Source organism: Argiope bruennichi, chromosome 11 (genome assembly GCF_947563725.1).
Source record: "Argiope bruennichi chromosome 11, qqArgBrue1.1, whole genome shotgun sequence".
In the NCBI taxonomy this organism is placed as follows: domain Eukaryota; kingdom Metazoa; phylum Arthropoda; class Arachnida; order Araneae; family Araneidae; genus Argiope; species Argiope bruennichi.
This window is the reverse complement of record NC_079161.1, coordinates 6,694,973-6,714,741: the sequence shown is the minus strand read 5'-3', so window position 1 is coordinate 6,714,741 and position 19,769 is coordinate 6,694,973. Positions and strand designations below refer to the sequence as shown.

General features: G+C 28.7%; 1 protein-coding gene across 1 annotated transcript; it reads right to left on the bottom strand.

The window, feature by feature from the left end:
• Nucleotides 1-253: 253 nt before the first annotated feature.
• On the bottom strand, nt 254-11,473 carry LOC129957231 (protein FAM161B-like). The gene is made up of 4 exons (XM_056069471.1): nt 9,630-11,473; nt 5,180-5,347; nt 4,651-4,750; nt 254-490 (listed from the first exon to the last, which is right to left on the bottom strand). Exons 1-4 carry the CDS (start codon nt 11,156-11,158, stop codon nt 347-349), a joined length of 1,941 nt encoding a protein of 646 aa, XP_055925446.1. The 5' UTR covers nt 11,159-11,473; the 3' UTR covers nt 254-346.
• Between the last annotated feature and the right edge of the window lie 8,296 nt (nt 11,474-19,769).

The window sequence follows — 19,769 nt, the reverse complement described above, 5'->3', positions numbered from 1 at the left end:
ATCAGCAGTAAGAAAGTAAGAGCTGTTATATATTTGATTAATTTCTGTATTGTTTACATATGTTTTCATTACGCATCAACCTTGTCCCGCTATATTCACTTGCCGCCATTGTCGTTTGTAGCCATCTCGTTCTGGCTTGGCGCTTTTTTTCGGCTTGTCGCCAAGGGTCTGGGCTCTCCTAGGATTTTACCCTTATGCAATATAAATACAGAAGGAATATGCAATATAATTAAATATACAGACGGAAAAAGGATTTGATGGAATTACTGTATTGTAAAAATTTACATGCAATCAATTTTTTGAAGACATTCGCTTGCCACGCCGCAATTATAAAGCAACAAGAGATTCACGCTGAATCTGATTTTGTTGACGATGATGCAGATGATTCGACTTCTTCCGAACTGTCATTTTCAGCTTCACTGACAGACACCTCTTTTTCAGACATTTCATCTATGCTTCTTGTAGTATCAATTATTTTTTCTTTTAAATCCTGCGGATAAAAAATTTGTTTTATCTAAATAGTATTAACAACTGTTAACATAGAAATATCTATTCATAGCTAAAATTTATGATTAATGCTTGATTTCTCTCCAAAGCACGCTACAGTTCTGCCAACCATCTAAAACAAATCGCCAAAAGTTCGAAACCTTAGATGACCACAGGCAACGGTAAAACAAATATCTTTTAACGCTGCATTAATAATTAGGAACAGCTTTGATATACAGTCATTTTCGCCAGAAAAAAAAAAAAATTATTGCCAAATTTTAGGAAATGGCCGAATGTGGTTCGAACGACAGCAATAGCGTAACGGTAGCTAAAGCGCCATCGAGGAATTGCCAACCTCTCAAGGCGCCAAATGACTGTATATTAAAGCTTAGCCAATAATTATCAGGATTGCCCCGAGAAATTTCCGTAAAATATTTCGCTTGAAATCAAGATAAGCTTGCTCTTCATCTCACCAAGGATGCCAACAATGTCAAGTCGCTACTCAGTATGACTCACCACAGAAACAAAATTGTAAAAACAATTATTGTCAGTTATCTTGATTTTTGACTTTGACATTCTTGACGAAATGAAAGGGCACTCTAAACTTTAAAACTAAAAAATAGTACCTAGAAAAAATACATAACAAAGAAATGACACTGCTAATTTTCATTATCCAACAGCGTGAACAGCTTTGAATATCCATAAAGTAGTGAAGCTTGATTACTATGAACATACACTAAGTCAATTTTTTTTTATCTTGTCTAGAAAGTCAAGTTGCCCTAGTCTTCTCTACATGAATTGAGATTGAGATCAATATGCAATATCCATTCTGTGGCATCAATTAAACGACTTTACTTTTGAAGGCAAACGGAATTGACTATTTTCAATCATTGCTTAAGTCTCTATTACCTAGCCTTTCACTAATTCATACAATACCACTATCACCAAGAAAGAGATGCAGATTTCTTATTGACTGTCTTTAGCCATTTCTTCAATAGACATCTTTCGCAAAGTGTTCATTTAGCACCTGCTACAATTCAGATTCTTTTATTTACTTTACAATAGTTCTTGCCGATCAATCTTGTATTTGCGATTCTTTATGAGCCTGCAAATAACTGACAGAAGTCAATTAAATAATGAAAAATCATCGAAAAAAATTCGTCAGATCTAATAATTTTCTTATTTCGGAAAATGTGTTATAAAAACTATTTTTCTTCGACTGATTTTTTTTCGTTGATAATGAACTCTAAATAGCTCTTCGCAAATTCACATTTCGATAGTTTCAGGGTTAGCTTAGGTAATCTCAAACATTGTAACGCTTGTTTTAATTTTATTATCTCATCAATTCAGTTTCTTGCAGACAGTTAAATAGCACGTCTACTTTATTTAATAGTGTTCCCAAATTAAAGACACTAATCACTGTACTGCACGGGCATCGGTCAAATCGAATACCATTCAGTCGAATTGGGCCCTTTTCACCCGACACTGCCTTCTTAGCAATTCCGCGCTGTGAGTAGCTTGCTATTGTTTGGACACTAGATTAACATCAATCTTGGGTGAAGAAAATTTATCTTTAATTGTTTCTGGATTCAATGGTTTGTAACTGACTGCTAAACAATACTCTCTAGCTTTTTTTTTATTATTATTATTACCATCATGGGCAGATACAAACTAACAAGCAAGGAAGTGAGGGGGAGGTATGTTTAAAAATATATTTTTAGTCTTGGATACATAAATTTTGATTTGACAGAGCAGTTCAAGTTTCATTGACACGATTTTGTTACATTCTTATAAATCTTGTAAAATAATAATTTTAAATGCTATGTTTGCTTGAAATTTATTATAATTTAACATAATAATTAATTTTTTTTATTTGCAATTATGAAAATCACTGTTGATTTTATAAGGATTTTATTATTTTAGTTGTTCATTCAATAACTAAATATCCATTCACATGTTTATTGTTTGGTATTTTGACTCAGAGTTCTTCAACTGGACGAAATATCTTATATATCTGAATATAAGCCAATTACAAAAACCGATATAAATTTTTAAAAAAATTCAAAACTTCCCAGTCACTATTATGGGAAAATATTGTCAAGCAGATAAAATAAATCGTCAGACCCAACGACGATTGTTTTAATCTTAGCAACTCCATAAAAAGCCAGCACATATTTCCCCAATTCATTTGCTGTTGTATGTATTATCTGTACTAGTCTTATTTTTTGCTTGGAGAATGAGCAGGAAATGAAACTCTTACACGGCAAATTTGAACTTATAGTGATCGTGTTTACGGAAAATTCTAACAGCATGGCTACTTGACATTTCCTTGTAAACCTTTGATTTGACTCAACAAATGAGCAATAATAAACAATTGCGAAAGTGAAATGACTAATTTTTACGAAAAGAATAGCTCTTTGCAATTAAAACCAATTTCCCTTAAACTTATGCAAATATAAATTACAAATAAAAAGTGATACTTCAGACGATATTTAGCAATTTATCACTTGTGCCCGGATGGCGAAAATGAATTTACACATTTGTGATATTAGAGGATCCATTATATAGGCTGACTCATATAGATGAGCTTTAGAAAAAGTTCCAAAGATCATTCAATATTAAACAAAACAAATTTACAAAGCAATCGTTACATAAAATATCACATTAAGGTTTATGTAAAATTATATTTTAGTTTACTTAACATTATATAAAAATTATTCATTATTAATTTATTTTCAACTGTAGACTTGTAAATATTAAAATATGAAGTTATGGAAAGAAAAATTATGAAATTTTGTGTACTTGTCTGTTCTTAATGACAATACACTATCTTAATAATTCAGAATTTACTTGTTAGTAAATCAGTGCATTTAACTAAATTTAAATGTAATATGGGCAGTGAATTTTAGCAAAAAAAAAAAAAGTTTAAGATTCTATAATATTTATAATAATAAATTATAAATTAACGACTAGTAAGCAGACAATAATTAAAATTTAAAAAGTTCTACTTTTCTATAAATATGCTTTTAAAAATCGTTTTTATTAAATTTATTTTACACATTTGTAAACATGTACACTAAAGTACATGAAAAAATCTCTAACTTTAGGAGATATTTTAATAAACAAAAATCTTTATTAAAATAAAGGAGGATGCATGTTTGTGAGTATTATCATGCTTTACAGGCCAGTCTATCTGACCTAGAGCTACCAAATTTGGTCCAAATATATTTTAAAAATGGAGAATGTGCACCTTTGAGCAATTTTTTTATATTTCTAGTTAATTAAATACTAAACAAACTTTTGATATTTATTTGACAATTTTCAATAATATTCTATAATACAATACCCTATTCATTATTTCATGAAATACTTAATTGCATTATTTTCAATCATTGTTCAAAGCTAGAGAAAAAATGATTGTGTTTATTATGTGCACAGTTTGTATGAGAAAACAGAAAGTGATGTACCAGTACAGAAAAATTGTACATTTAGAAAATAGATTGTTCCAGGCAATTATATTTTTAACCCTTTGTACTTGGAAAAGTAATTCGATGCATAATTATTCTCGCTACCAAAAAATAAAAATCTATATTTGTTTTAAGTTAAATTTCCTCGAAAAAGTAATCTAGATCTTCTTACAACTCTGTAGGCAATTTTAACTATAAAAATTAAAATAAATAAATAAATAAAATGTCAAAATCATGCTTCATCTTGAATGGTGAGTGAGAATCATCATTCAAGTGCAAAGGGTAGCATTGTGATGACGTCAGAGGATTTGACTTCATTAGAAAGATTTATGCTTAAGGCTGACAGAATAGATGTAATGCTAAGAAAATAATATGGCCTTAATGTCAAATCACAATTTTATACTTAAAAACACTTTGTTGAGGGAATCCCTAACATCAAATTATGTCTATGAGATTTAATTGAAATACAACCAATATAACAGCAAATTAACTGGTCACGAAAAAAAAGTTAAGGATTAAATATCACTGAATTAGATGAAGCTTCATGTAACACATTATAATTATATGTGAAAGTTCAAACAAGTAAATATGAAAATAGACAAAATTATACACATTTTAAACTGAATACATTTGGGAGAAAAAAACAGATAATGAATATTGCAATTATTTCTTATAAAGAAATTGCAGAAAAGAATACCTTTGATTGTCTTTCAATTAGAAGAAATTGTTTAGAAACCCTTTTCATCATGTCCTCCAGTTCTTTTTCATACTCTTGTTCACGGCTCTTTTGTGATTCTCTAAAATTTAATCAAAATACATTTAACAAATAATACTAGCTTATTATGTGTTTTAAAAATCCTTTGAGTGTGGTAAATCATAATTGCAAAGAAATATGATGCAATATAGATTCTGACTGTTCCTTTTCATATAGGAGCAATTTGCATCAAAAATTTTTTGAAAACAAACATTAACTTAAATAGTACAACATAAAACTACGAATGTAAATATTCTTTATGGATTATCAATGATTAACTTGTCATAGATGTCAAGAATAACTTTTATTTCAACAACATGATTCCATTATTTTTTTTTTTAATTCTCAGTTGCTGTCTAAAAAATAAAATAACATACTTTTAACTCCAAAACAATTGTAACTGCTATATAGAGAACTTTCTACAGAACTTGTGCAGAAATGATACATTTTTCTTTTAGATAAAATACTTCACCTGTAAGTTTTGACCTTTTCTTCAATTTCTTTTCCAATATCGTACACTTGTTCCACAGATTTCAACCTTGGCCATATGTTTTTCAGAATTTCTTTTCTCTTCTGAGCAATTCTTTCTCTAATACTTTCATCCATTTCTTCTCTTCTTTTTCTCATTTCTATATCTGCTCTGAAACAAAGAATGCATTAAATTATTTTAAATTTGAGGAAATGGAGCAGTAAATGCATAAAAGTATATTACATATCTGAGAGCCATTCAAGTAATAAAATGCAGGACTTGAAATGATGAAAAAAAGTTGAAAATCTCCTTAATGGCAAATTCAAAGAAAGATACCAAAATAAAATTATATCACTGTAAATAAAAAGATGAAAACTTTAACACTCAAAATGATCAAGATTAAATAGCTCATGATGAAATATTTCCCTAAAATATATTATTTCATAACTGCATTTGAATATAAATAAAATCGAATCAATACATACTCACAGAAAATAACATTATCATTATTTTATATTATTATAATTTAAGAGAAATTAAAATGTGTTTTTAACATCACTTGGGAAAGAATTCTACAATGGTAAAAGTATAATGGATCCTACTGTTTATGCAACAATCTATGAGTTGGTTATTATTAGTAAGCAATGTCACAATAACAGAACATCTGACAATTAGATGAAGCTATTATTTATTCATTAAATTTCTGACCCTCAAAATAAATACTGAATTGCAACAATTACTTAACTTTGGTTGCAAATATATTATTATGTCAAGTGTATGTTGTTATGTTAAGTTCGTGAATATTACGAAATTTTTTAAAACTTTTACAATATATTTTATATTTTAATAAATTCAATGAAAGAATGCATGTTTTTAGTATTATATCAAATTAATTTATAACTCATTAATATTATATTTGGCAGTACATGTAAATATAATGCATATATTGTTAAGATTTTTTTTTAAAGCCTAGAAATATTAAGTACCTTTGTACCCTTAGAAATTTTCAGTGACAATTCAAGTTGATACTCTTAGAAAGTTACTGAATCAAAGCTGAATGACATATTAGCTTTTACACATTTCAGAGTAATAGGAAAAGCTGCATAAAATGAACTAGCTATTCTCTGAAATAAAGAGCTTCAATATACAGACTATTTATAAGTGTTATTTAATTATTTCTATTAAGTAACTTTCATCTTCTCACTACGAAACTGGCTTAACTACTAGGTTTTGACAGCCTTCAGAAGTCATGTGGTTAAGTCTCATAAATTAGTTTTTACAATTAATAAAACTGATTTTTTATTTAATTACATCTCTCTAGTCCTAACACTACTTTATAAATTGAAATTTAAAAAATATAAATATAATCATGAATTATCTCCTCTTAAAAAGAGGCAAATATGAAAAATGGGGGAAAAAAAATCTAGCCCTGTTGCTTAGATGGATGAAATTTAATTTTGTTATTATCTATCACATAACTTTAAATCAACTACTTTAACTTTACATTCATATTGATTAAAATAATAATATCTATGATAAAATAATAAAACTAATTTTACTTCCCAAACCTTGAAAAATCATTCTAGATTTTTCTTTCTTGTCATTTGTTTTGTAATTTATCCCACTTTATTTATCATATAAAGAAGTTCATGTCATGGTGCCTCAAGGACTCATGATAAAAGAGAATTGTTATGATTCTTTTGTTAATGTGATCTTAGATTACCAATTAATCACCAAACGTAAAAATCTGACAGCATTTAGGATAGATTATCTTCTAGGAGAACTCTCAAAAGAAACTGGCCCACATATGTATTTTGCATGAAGGAAAACAACAAATTGCTGGCCTGACCATGAGGAGCAAAATGTTGCTTAGATTTATATAATTTTTAATAATATTAGTTTAAAGACAGAATAATCTCAACCTCAGCCACATGGCATATGAGCCTTTTTGGCCACTACTGAGGGCTATATTTTTTAATAGTCAGGACATAAAGTTTTGATAAAAGCTTACATATCAATAGGTGGAAAGAATCTAGGAGATGTTTTGAATTTATATGACAATGTATTCTTTTTTTCCACTTACAAGAGTTCTATCTAATCAATAAATTTTTTTTGAAATGTTACATTTCAATAGATCGAATTTGGAAAGCAGGATGCAAATCTATATCTTGTATTCATCATAAAAAAAATGTGGCATAGCAAAAATACATACATGTTATAGTTTTAAAATGAGATACCACTTAATTATCAATTTTTGTATAGCTGGACAGCAATAACTGCACGCTTCAAATATTGGTCAAATTAGGATCTTTCAATAAATACAGAGGTCCTCAAAAAGTCAGAAGAAACCAAATTAAAAAAAAATCTTGGCTGCAAAAATGGCAAAAAAGATAAAAGAAAAAAAAAACATATGCTGTTGATAGCATATTCATACCTGATGCATTTTTGCAATTAAAAAGAGCAGATGAAGCAATCTTTAAATGCATTTATTAATAAGCATTTTAAAAAATCAAATGTAATTAATTTGATTTGATAAAAATGATTTAGATTTCATTAAAATATTTTGATTTTATAAAAATGTTTTTTTAACAATTTATTAAATTTCTGCAATTTTTTTAAAAAAATTTCAAGCTATTTTTAAGAAATTTTTTATAATTAGATTTGAGTTAACTACTTTAGAGTTAATTGATAAGAATGGAATTTTCTATTTTGGCTGCTTAAATACCTATTACTAGAATTAGAGAATACCAAGGAAATGAAACTATAAAAATATTAATACTAGGTTGACCATGAGTTGACTTATACCTATTTCTACCAAGGAGGTTAAAATGACCCCTTTTTGGTATTTAATTAGAAAAAACATAAATTGACCTATCTATTTAAAGTTAAAATAGAAAAAACTTTTATATTTTCTATATATTTGTTGAGGTATAGTGTGATGAAAAGGCAGTTCCTCTGTGTTTATTTACTAAAAAAGGTGTTTATTTTCTAATCAAGGTCTTCAAGACCATCTATTCTTCTACCAAAACACTGACTCAAACGTCTTCTTAACAACCTATAATAACTTCTATCTGACTGACTTTTGGCTTCCTCTTCCTGCTTCTTATATACACACATTTTATTAATACATACTTATTTCTATATTTATATCTATATCTATGTGCATCCCTATCAAGTCACTGCATATTTAAATATAAATTTATGTATTCTCAAAAATATTTATTTGAATGGTCAAAATGCCCCTTTCAGTAAAAGTAGGTATACTATATATATTCCTTCGAAACTAAAAAAAGAGAAAGATAATATTTGTGATTATATGTTTTATAAATGTAAATAAAAATAAATTAAAATATTCTCATAAAATATGGCAATAATTTTTTTTGAAGAAAATTAATAAAATTTTTCTCAAAAGGGTCAAAATGCTGATCTTGGTAAACCTAGTATTAAATAGATATGAATAACCAAGCTTGAATTTTTGGACTATTTTAGTAATAGCAATATTTATCACTAAGATTTTTCAGTTATTATTATTATAATTTGCAGCCTTAAAAATGATATTGTATAACTATTTTAAAGTATTTTCATAAAATAAATTATATTTCATATTAAAATAATCCAGGATAATCTCAAATTCTATTTTATGATAATAACCAATTATATTTATGTTATAGAAAATAAAAACATATAATTTTAAAATTATATTTAAGCATTGAAGCTTTGAAATGAGCTTTTGCCATTTTTGTATGTTATTCAGTTCCCAAACAGAAAACTCGCATTAATTAACAAATTTTTGTAAAACATTTTCAAGTGAAACACTTCTCAAATTATAATGATTCAATCAAATATAAAAATTAGCTTTAAAATTTCCAATTAAAGCTCATAATTATATCAAAATAATTGATAATGAAATATCATATATTCACATATCATATAATGAATAATGCAATGAAATATCACATATTCACATATAAAAAAAAGGGTTAAATGATTTTTTTCCCTTTAATTTTTGTGTTTCTCTTTCAGAACTTTCCATATTTTAACAATATTTTGGATACTTTGACAACAGCATTGCCGAAGAAGGTAATTAATATTTCATACCAAAATTAATACTTAGCAACAGCTGCTATTCAGCTAATAAAAAGGGTGGGCTTAAATGAGTGTGTGAAATAACTTTTTTTGCTGTTATTGAGAAAACCACTAAGCTAAAAATAATCATTAAATTGGCAACTAGATGTTAAGTTTTGTCTAATAACTTATACAGCATTATATATAAATGATATTTAAGTTTGATATTCAAAATATAAAATCCAGTAACAATGAAAATGATTTTAACATTCTTTGAATAACTAATTTTAATACAAATTTTGAAGAAGAAAAAATAATCACATATAATAAATAACATTCAAATGTGACACTAAATTTAATTCAAGAAATACCATAGTCAGTTAACTACCTAATTTGCTTCTCTCTTAAAAAGGCTGCAGTAGTCATTCTCACAGGAAAATTATGATAAGGTAAGGCACTTTTATGAAATTTTTTATCTTTACTGATTTTAGAATAATTTTTGTTGGAAGTGGATAGTTCAGCATCCCATAAGTCATTCTGCAAGACTTTGTTATTCCAATTTTCAACTGTTTCTTGACATTTAATACTGTATAAACGCTTTGTAATGGCTTCAATCTTTTCTCTAGTTACATTAACACTACTTTTACAAGTAGAATCAGAAATGTTATATAAAGAATGGGAACGCTGAACAGGTTTAGGTGAAAATGGCAGAGATGATTTCTTTAACAATTCTTCTGCTCTTTGAGCAATAAGAATTTTACGTACTTCTTCTTTGTTTTTTACTTTTTGAGATATATTTTCACTCAGAATATTTTTAGGCACTGGTTTTGCCTTAAATGTTTTTGATCCCTCTTGTGACAGATTAGACATAGATTTTGATCTTGAAACATTGGTTTGAGCACTAGTACTTAAATTAAAAGGTTTTACTTTCTTGTTCATGATTTCAATACACTTTTCTTTGCGCTCTTTCTTTCTTTGTTCATACATCTTCATCATTTCACCATATAAAGGTAAATGTACATGCTTAGGAACAGGCCTGGGAGAAAATTTAACGTTCAACTCTTTTACAATTTGGCTGTTAATTTCTTCTCTCAATTTTGAAATCTTCTCTTCTTTAATCTGTTGTCGTCTTACATTTTCAGCAGACAGAGAAAATGGTTTGGGAATAGTAATGTTGAACTGCATATTGGATTCTTTTACGCTTTTAAAAGTATAATTTGGAGAATCATCTTTTTCTGAGTCAGTTCCAGTCATAGATTCAGCATAATAAGAATTTCTTTTTTCTTGCAGACAAAAATCTCTATCTGAATTTTGCTCTTTCTGAATAGAATTACTTCGAGAAAATATTTTTTTATGAAGTAAATTTTTTTGCAATTCTTCAGGACAATAAGATTCTGTTCTAGAGATTCTTTTTTCCTGAGAAACATCTTTTTGAGCATGCTGTTCTTGTTGATAAAAATCTTTTTGTCCAGAGCAATAAGAATTTTTACAGAAAGGTTTTACTTGTGGGTATGAATTGCTTCGTTCCTGGTGAGAGTTCTTATTAGTAATTTGTGAATAATGCTGACTTTGTAAAATATTATTAGATCCTTGTTTACAGCATCTAGAACATAAGGAAACTAATTTCTGACATTTACTACATAGTTCTGTACGTAACAGTTTTGGCACACTATAATAAGAATGACAACTGTTTTTAATACCAACAGAAAATGTCGAATCATTAGAAAAATCACTTATAGATGCTTCACAATCAACATCAGCGTTAGATTTTGGTATCATGATTTCATTATACAAGGAGTAAATATTCTGCAATGCTTTATTAGCAGTAATTTGTATATTTCGAATATCTGCAGTTTGATCTTTACAAGATACAGCCATAGTAAAAGAAGCTTGCTTTGGATTTATATTCACTTCCATCAAGAAAATAATTTGCGAACTTTTGGAGAAAAAAAGTTTTTTAAAAAATATTTATGGCAGAATGTTGAATCTGAAACATTTAAAATCCTCCTATCACTTTCATAATTCTTAAAGATAAAAATCAAAAACATTTTTTTAAAAACAAGTAATTTCATGCACTAGGAAAAAACTAAAAAGCAGTTCACTAATAATTTGTAAACAAAAGGTGTCCGAAACTGTCAGTGGGCACACCGTCAAATATACAGCTTATGATTCGCCGCTTGAGTTAATAATGTAGTATAGTGGCAAGATAAATTATATAGTAAGAATAGAAAATTAAAAATCTTTTCCTGCTGATTTTGCACACCCAGAACAAATAAAAAATTTCAAATGCTCCAAATAGTTTAATTGCTAAAAACTAAATTATATTTTAATGGCAACATTACCAGTTCAATTGCAAGAGATGAACATGGGGTTTAACGATGGCAGTAGAATTGCTTATACGCTACTAAAAATGGCGGAGTTCATTTTTCCGAAGTTATAAAGAGAACTTGCACATCGGCATGTCATTTCATCCTGCTCAGTTTGGGCATACGCAGCTAATCTAACACCAATATTATAGAGAGGTACTAAAATATAATCCTTAAACAGATAACTAAAGTGAGAAGGTTCATGAGAAACGACGACATTGTGGTGACGCTTTATAAGCCAGATAACAGCTACGAAGCAAGAGAAATTTCTTTTGTTTTGTGGCCATGTTACTCGGCTACGAACCATAAGGTTGCGAGTTCGATCCTCGCTTATCGCCAACAGCAACATTGGTGACCCGATGACGAAAATACACAACCTTCATACAACTGTTGTGACTCCCTCTACCAGAAATAAATAAAATCAATAAGCTGATAAAAAATCAGCCAATAAATTTTTAAAAAAAATGAAGCTGATAAATAATCAGCTAATTAAAAAAATGCATAAGGCGCAACAGCCAATATCACCACTAATAACAGCAAAAACAGGACAAAATATCGTTCGTCACACCTCCGACGCACTGGAGGGGGAGTAATGTGGTGACGCTTTATAAGCCAGATAACAGCTACGAGACAGGAGAAATTTCTTTTGTCTTGTGGTCATGTTACTCGGCTACGAACCATAAGGTTGCGAGTTCGATCCTCGCTTATCGCCAACAGCAACAACATCATACGAGTCCTCGACATTCCCCCAATAAAAGATATTGTGGTGACGCTTTATAAGCCAGATAACAGCTACGAGACATGAGAAATTTCTTTTGTCTAGTGGTCTTGTTACTCGGCTACGAACCCAAAGGTTGCGAGTTCGATCCTCGCCTAGCGCTAGTAGCAACATTGGTGACCCGATGACGAAAATACGCAAACTTCATACAACTGTTGTGGCGCCCTCTATCAGAAATAAATAAAAAAATAAAGCTGATAAATAATGAGCCAATAAATAAATGAAGCTGATAAATAGTCAGCCAATAAAAAATGCAGCTGATAAATAATCAGCCAATAAATAAAGGAAGCTGATAAATAATCAGCCAATAAAAAAAAAAAAATGGATAAGGCGCAACAGCCAATATATCACCACTAATAACAGCAAAAACAGGACAAAAAATCGTTCGTCTCACCTCCGACGAACTGAAGGGGGAGTAATGTGGTGACGCTTTATAAGCCAGATAACAGCTACGAGACATGAGAAATTTCTTTTGTCTAGTGGTCTTGTTACTCGGCTACGAACCCAAAGGTTGCGAGTTCGATCCTCGCCTAGCGCTAATAGCAACAATATTATTGAAATAGCAGAAAAACTTTTCAATGACATAATTCTAATAGAAAACGAAGCACTAAAGTAAATAGTAACTTACACCCAAAACCTTAACATTAAAAGATCTAGATTAATACTACTCCAACAAAGCAGAAATTATACTTAGTAATCAAGGAGTTACAGCGTCAACCTTTCTTCCCGTCCTTTAATTTTATCATTAACTAATGACAAATAATCATAACTATCGCAATATCTCAGTCGAAATTCCACACGAACCATACCGCACAAGCTCATTGACTAAATTTGTATGTCAGTATGGTGATTCAACCTGTGGTGGTAACATTATAAGGCAGCTAACAACTTCCGGAGAAAAGTGTACACTTTTGTCTAGTGGTTATGTTACTTGGCTATGAACCCTAACGTTGCGAGTTCGAACCTCAACCCGCACATTGGTGACCCTGGTTCTGAACAACCGCATCCTTCATCCAGCTGTCGTGGCTCCATCTACCGGCAGCAACCACTCACACACACGCTCGCCGTTGCCCGCCATAACACTTGGCGCGATAACAAAGTTCGTCGCTCGCCATAACGCCTGGCGCGATAATCACGTTCGTCGCTCGCCATAACTGGCGCGATAAACTCTACCGACTCACTGGTGGGGGACTGTTGTGGTGGTAACATTATAAGGCAGCTAACAACTTCCGGAGAAGAGTGTACACTTTTGTCTAGTGCTTATGTTACTCGGCTATGAACCCTAACGTTGCGAGTTCGAACCTCAGCCCGCACAAACCTATTGTTTGCCATTCATATGCAGCATTCAAGAAGATGTTTTCCAACAGTATAACGCTTATCCTCATACCACTTTTGTAATACAACATGCTCTACAGAGTGCCAACATATTACTTTGGCATGCTAGATCACCAGATCTTTCTTCAATCTAGCTCGTATCATTGGTCGACAACTCTAGCGTCTTTAAAAGTCAGCATTAACGGCCGTATTCACCAAACCGGTTGCTAAACATCGGATCGTTCAACCCATGATCAACGATTAATCATCAACCAATGATCATTGGTATTCACGAACGGTAATTTCACGACTAAGCATCAAGGTTACGACAAGCAGCTTTTTCTGCCTTTTTCAACCGGAAATGGATCTTCATTGGTCTATATATATCACATGATTATCAGCTGATGGGTGGCGCTGTTTCGTGTTTTTGTTGTTATTTTGTTTCTTTCCCAGATGTGTACAAGGATCAAACGAGAAAACGAAGGTGATATTGCCTAGTGACAATCTCACCGATTTGCTTACATGATATTATAGCTTTTCGTAGGATTGTTTCTCTGACTATACATTATTAACCAAGTATATTTTAAATTTCCACTCTATTATTATGTAATAAAACATTTGAGCATTTGCTCTCTTTTGAATTGAGAATATGCATATTAGCTGTGCTTTGAATAGTTTTCCAATGAATTAAACTTTTACAAAAGGTCTATCTCAATTAAATTTTTGAAAAAAATGCATATTAACCTTAAATTAGTTCATTTACTTATGGAAATATTTAAACATTTTTTATATAATTATAGAGAATATACATAAACAATAGAAATAACAAACTGCTGCAAACTGATTTCGCAAGTGAGGAGTTCATTGAAGTTTCTTCTAAACAATGAATTTAACAAAAATTGTAGTATCCTGTATTTTTAATATAATAAAAAAGGAGGAAATGTAGTGTATAAAATCTTGCTTACAAGTATTATGACTTTCATATTAGTAAATAATTTTCATTTACACAAAATATTTCAATTTCCAAAGGTTATTTAAATTGCAATGATATCTCTGGCAATCCCATATAATTGTTTGCATGAAGTTTATAGCATATATTACAAACTTCTCTTTAAGATTGTTATTAGACTTTCAGCATTTATTTTTAAACAAATAGGTTTTAAACTTCCACAATATATTATATTTTAAAAAAATACTAAGATTGTTTTTGGTGTCAATATTTAAATATGTATTAGCTGTCTACATATTCAGTAGTTTTTGAGATAATTTTTTTCCCTCAAAACTGAATAAAAGTAATAAATACTTATTCTGTGGTATGCTTTTATTTCTATCGAAAAGCAAATATGGAAAATTTTTCTTTTATTAACTATCAGAATATTAAATTTTTACATATATTTTGTTAAAAAGATATAAATTTATAGTTATAAATGTCAGAATATATACATATAAGAAGAATATATACATTCAGAATATATGCTGCAAATCAGAAGATTCAAATTATAAACAAAAGTCAGTGAAAATTGTATATGAATATTGAAGACCAACAGCTATTTCACCAAAATAAATATTCATGCAATAAATTTGAATAGTATATAGTTATTGTGGAAGTGAAGAAGCTCATTTATACCTCATATCTAAAACTTTTTGTAAACAATGAATTTAGCAACTCTTTAAATTTGAATGGGCTAATTGTTAGCTTGACAACATGTACTTGACATTACAAATCAGTATAAAAATAATGTAAATATTGATGAAAACCATACTTATTTTAGAATTGATATCCCTGAATGAAATAAATGATTAATTTGCACATCATAAGCATTCACTTTTGTTCAAATAAATTGAGTGGCAAAACATCTACAATTAACAATACATTTTTTAACACTTTCTGCTTGATGATTCAAACTTAATCAAAAAGCAACACAGTTTAACTTGATTAGCCTGTCAGAAACTAGTAATGATATTTTAATTCTTTCAAGTAAATGTGAAATTCCATTTGTTTCAACAAGTTTTTGCCTTTTTTTTTTATTTTTTTTATTCCCAGGATTTTGTACCAAAAAAGTTATTAATTTTTTGATATTTTAACATTTAGTTTCTACTCATACTTGAATAATATCTGTCACTTTATTATATTAATTTCCAACGATGTTTTTAATTATTCATATCTTCATGACAATCATTACTTCCTGAAATCATAAACCTATGAGCACAACATCTAACTAAATACTGTTAAGTCAGCATAATTTCCTTTGTTTAATTGTCAAATTTTTCAACTCAGGATCTTGTGTATTTAAACAAGGAATCTCTTTCTATATTTAAATTTGATGAAAGATGATCCAAATTGAAATGTTTCAAAAAAGTAAAAGAATTTTTCACAAAATTTTTTTTCTTGAAATCATCTTAAATATTATTCTAATAGGTTACATTAAACTGTCAGTTAAATTAAGTTGAATTTTTAAAATAAAAACCTCTTTTTTAAAATTTTATATTTGCATCATAATTTGTAGAAATTTGAATTAACTCGGATAAGTTATTATCTATACTTGTTTTTCAAATTCCAAAATTTTCAAATCCCAATTAATCTATTTTCTTTGTTTTTCACACACTTCTCAGAATGTCTTAAAATATGCAAAATTAAAAAAGGACTTCTGTATACAAAAATCTATTTTATTCAAATTTGACTCGAAAAGTAACATATATGAATTACAAAAGAAAATTCTGACAGAGAAGTTACAGCTTCTACAAGCATTAAAACAAAGTTCCATTAAAGGTACTTTAAAATATAACATTCATGCTGATTATTAATTCAAAATTCTTCTACAAGAATTACAAGAAAGTGTCAATAGAGGTGCAACATTAATGCTGATTCTTAATACAAAATTCTTCTATATGTGTCTTTTTATTTCTCTAATACATATACATATTGTAATAAGATAATGAGCACAAAAAACCACTAAAAAATAACTACACTGATATGAGTCATACATGCATGTCATTTTCTATAAATCATAAAAAGAACAACATCAAATTAAAAATACATTTGATTTTCAAAGATGGGAATAAGGAATTATTTAGTCATTTCTATACAGATAAATTCAAAAAATAATCAGGTAGAGAATACATTAGAAATAATGTTAAAATTTGTTATGTAATGAGAAGGAAAACATTAATAAAAATTGGTAATCATTTTCAGCAGATAACAAAGGTCAAAATTTGATTTCTTTAAAAAATGTTAATTTTATACACATTGTTGAAGATTAAAGCTGAAGTAAACTGATATTGTAAAAGAGATTAGCTATATTGAGTAACTAAGCACATTATTATATCACACAATTTATAAGTAACAAAAGTAATTTCTTTAAATTTCTAATTATTAATCATAATAAAAACTGCAATAATTCTTTTTCTATAAAATAAATAATAACATAAAAAATCAATTTACTAAAAAAAAAAAAAAAAAAAAAAAAAAAAAAACTTATATACCCATGTGAAAACAGTGTACAATCATGGAAATGAGTCATACAGGAAAGTTTCAAAAATACAAAAAGCAATCCTGTATAATCATCACCAGACAGATGAAAAAGATTTTTTTGTTTGTTGCTTTTCTTTCTTTCTTTTCTTTTTTCTTTTTTTTTTTTCAGGAGGAAAAGGCTGTTCCTTATTTCTTCCATATCTTTGTAAGTCTTTAATCTGAGAAATGTGAAATAAGAATTAATTATATTATAAATAACTAATGAAAAAAATTGCTAATTTAACAATAATACTTACATGACATACTTAAAAATTGATAGTATAAACACAAATATTATAATTTATTTGATTATAATATTAAATATTATAAGATTTGATATAAGACAAAAATTCCATTTTTTGTAACTAAATTTAGAATTCATTTATACAGTACTTTTTAAAACTTTTTTATATATATAAAAAAAGACATAAGATATTCTATTCCCAATCACTAGAAATGTGCATTCTAAAATATTTGTAAGTGATTTCAGATAACTTTGGAAAATATTCTACAGAAAGAATATTTTTTTTCCTAATCTTAAAATATTATTTGTTCAACGAAAACATATTTATTATTTAGGTGGTTGTTTCTCAAAAACCCTTCTTGCTTTATTCATACAAAAATCTGCTGTAATCTTTGATATACAGTGGTATAATGGTAGGGGTAGAAGAATAAGATTTTTCAATATGGAATAAAGCATAATTAAAATGTTAAGTTTATATTGCAAATAATCTTTAATACTTGAATTCTTTATTATATTTTTACAGATTTACAAAATTGAAAAATAAAAGGAGCAAGGTTAAAATTGATTAACATGTACACTGTCTATGTAAAGAATGGGAAAATTTTCTTATAGCATAACAAATGCAAAAACTGTTACAGATGAATTCTAGTTATAAAAGTAATATTAAAAGTTAATTAAAAATGATTTGAAAAAATATTACATACATACATTATCAATTTTTAATAACTTATATCGCCATAATAACATAATTAAAAAAACTATAAGACTACACAAATGATATGAATATGTATAGATATGAAATAACTTATTTTATTAGCAAGTCATTAGATTAACCAGATAGAAAATATGCAATAAAATGTTTTTAATGGAAGTATTTTAAGGAACAAAAAACTGTAAAACAGTATTGACAAAAAACAGTATAATCGTACTAAACTTGATGAGTTTTCTAAAAGGTATTAATAAGTTTAGAAAATTCTTTTAATTATAATTCCTTTGCTTCAAAAATTTGAATGTTCACGGAATTATACAAATGACAGATTCTAATTTTAATTCCAGAAAATAATAATCAAAAATCAACTCGGATATAATAACAATAAAAAGGGATTCCCATATGAACGATGTAAAAGGGATAAATGTAAACATACCTCAAGTCGCTCAGATTCATTATTTGGTAGGTAAATGAATCTTGGCCTCATTTCAGCTATACATCTAGATACTTCATTTATAGCCCGGCAACATGATGACTGGATAGTTTGATTGAAATCACCAATTATTTGTTGACGACTTCCTGAAGCAAAAAAACGTAAGGCAATACACAATTTCTCTTCAGTAGTTACAGCACTGTTTCGTAAAATATTGGTGCTTAATTTCTCCTTCTCAAAGATAAAATGCATTGGAAACAAAATCACATTCATCTAACAAATCCAAATCAGAAACTCTGTCAGTGTAAATTATTCACCTCCTATCTGATATCAACTGCAATAGTTCCAATGTATCTAAATCCTCCATGTTTGTTTGAAAACTAATGTAACAGTTGTCCTTCTTGAGAACTGCGCATGCGGAAAACCGTTGATCAAATTTGATTATCGGAAGTCCGTGAATCAAAAAATGGGGCAAAACAGGGGGAAATCGTCAACCGATTTGGTGTGGTGAATACCGATTTGACTGCTGATCAGCGTTTAATCATCAGCCGATGTTTAACAACGGTTGGTGAATACGGCCGTAACAGTCCCACTATTGACCGACCAAGTACAACATGGAAGCTGACACCTGTACGACAAAAGGAAATTTTGCACTTTAAAGTACACTTTGCATTTAAAAATCTGGTGGTTACACAGGTTACTAGTGTCCCGGCATTTCACATTTGAAATGGGTCTTCTCGCGTTAACATTAACATCTCTAGACTGACTTTAATCGATTAAATATGCATCCTAGACAAACGTATGTTTGTCTAAGATGCATATTTAAACAAACTTCCTAGACAAACGTATGTTTTAAGCACATTTACGTAATACGTATTACCGAAATTTCATTACTCTACAATAATTTTTTTTTAGTTTTGGTTATTTTTTTCCGTCAATATACATCTCATTCAAACATATTTCAAAAAGTTAATAAATAAATCTGTGTCTCTAACATCGATCATCAACATTAACAAGATTAATAAAATGTGTTATTGAAGATGTGCTCCTGCTAAATTGAGAAAATGCGTTTCTTTTTCTGCGAACGCATTAACTTTGAAGCAGATGGATGAAATTTGGTATGTGGTCTTTACACCAAATTTTTATATTTTATTTAATTTTGAATGAAATCCA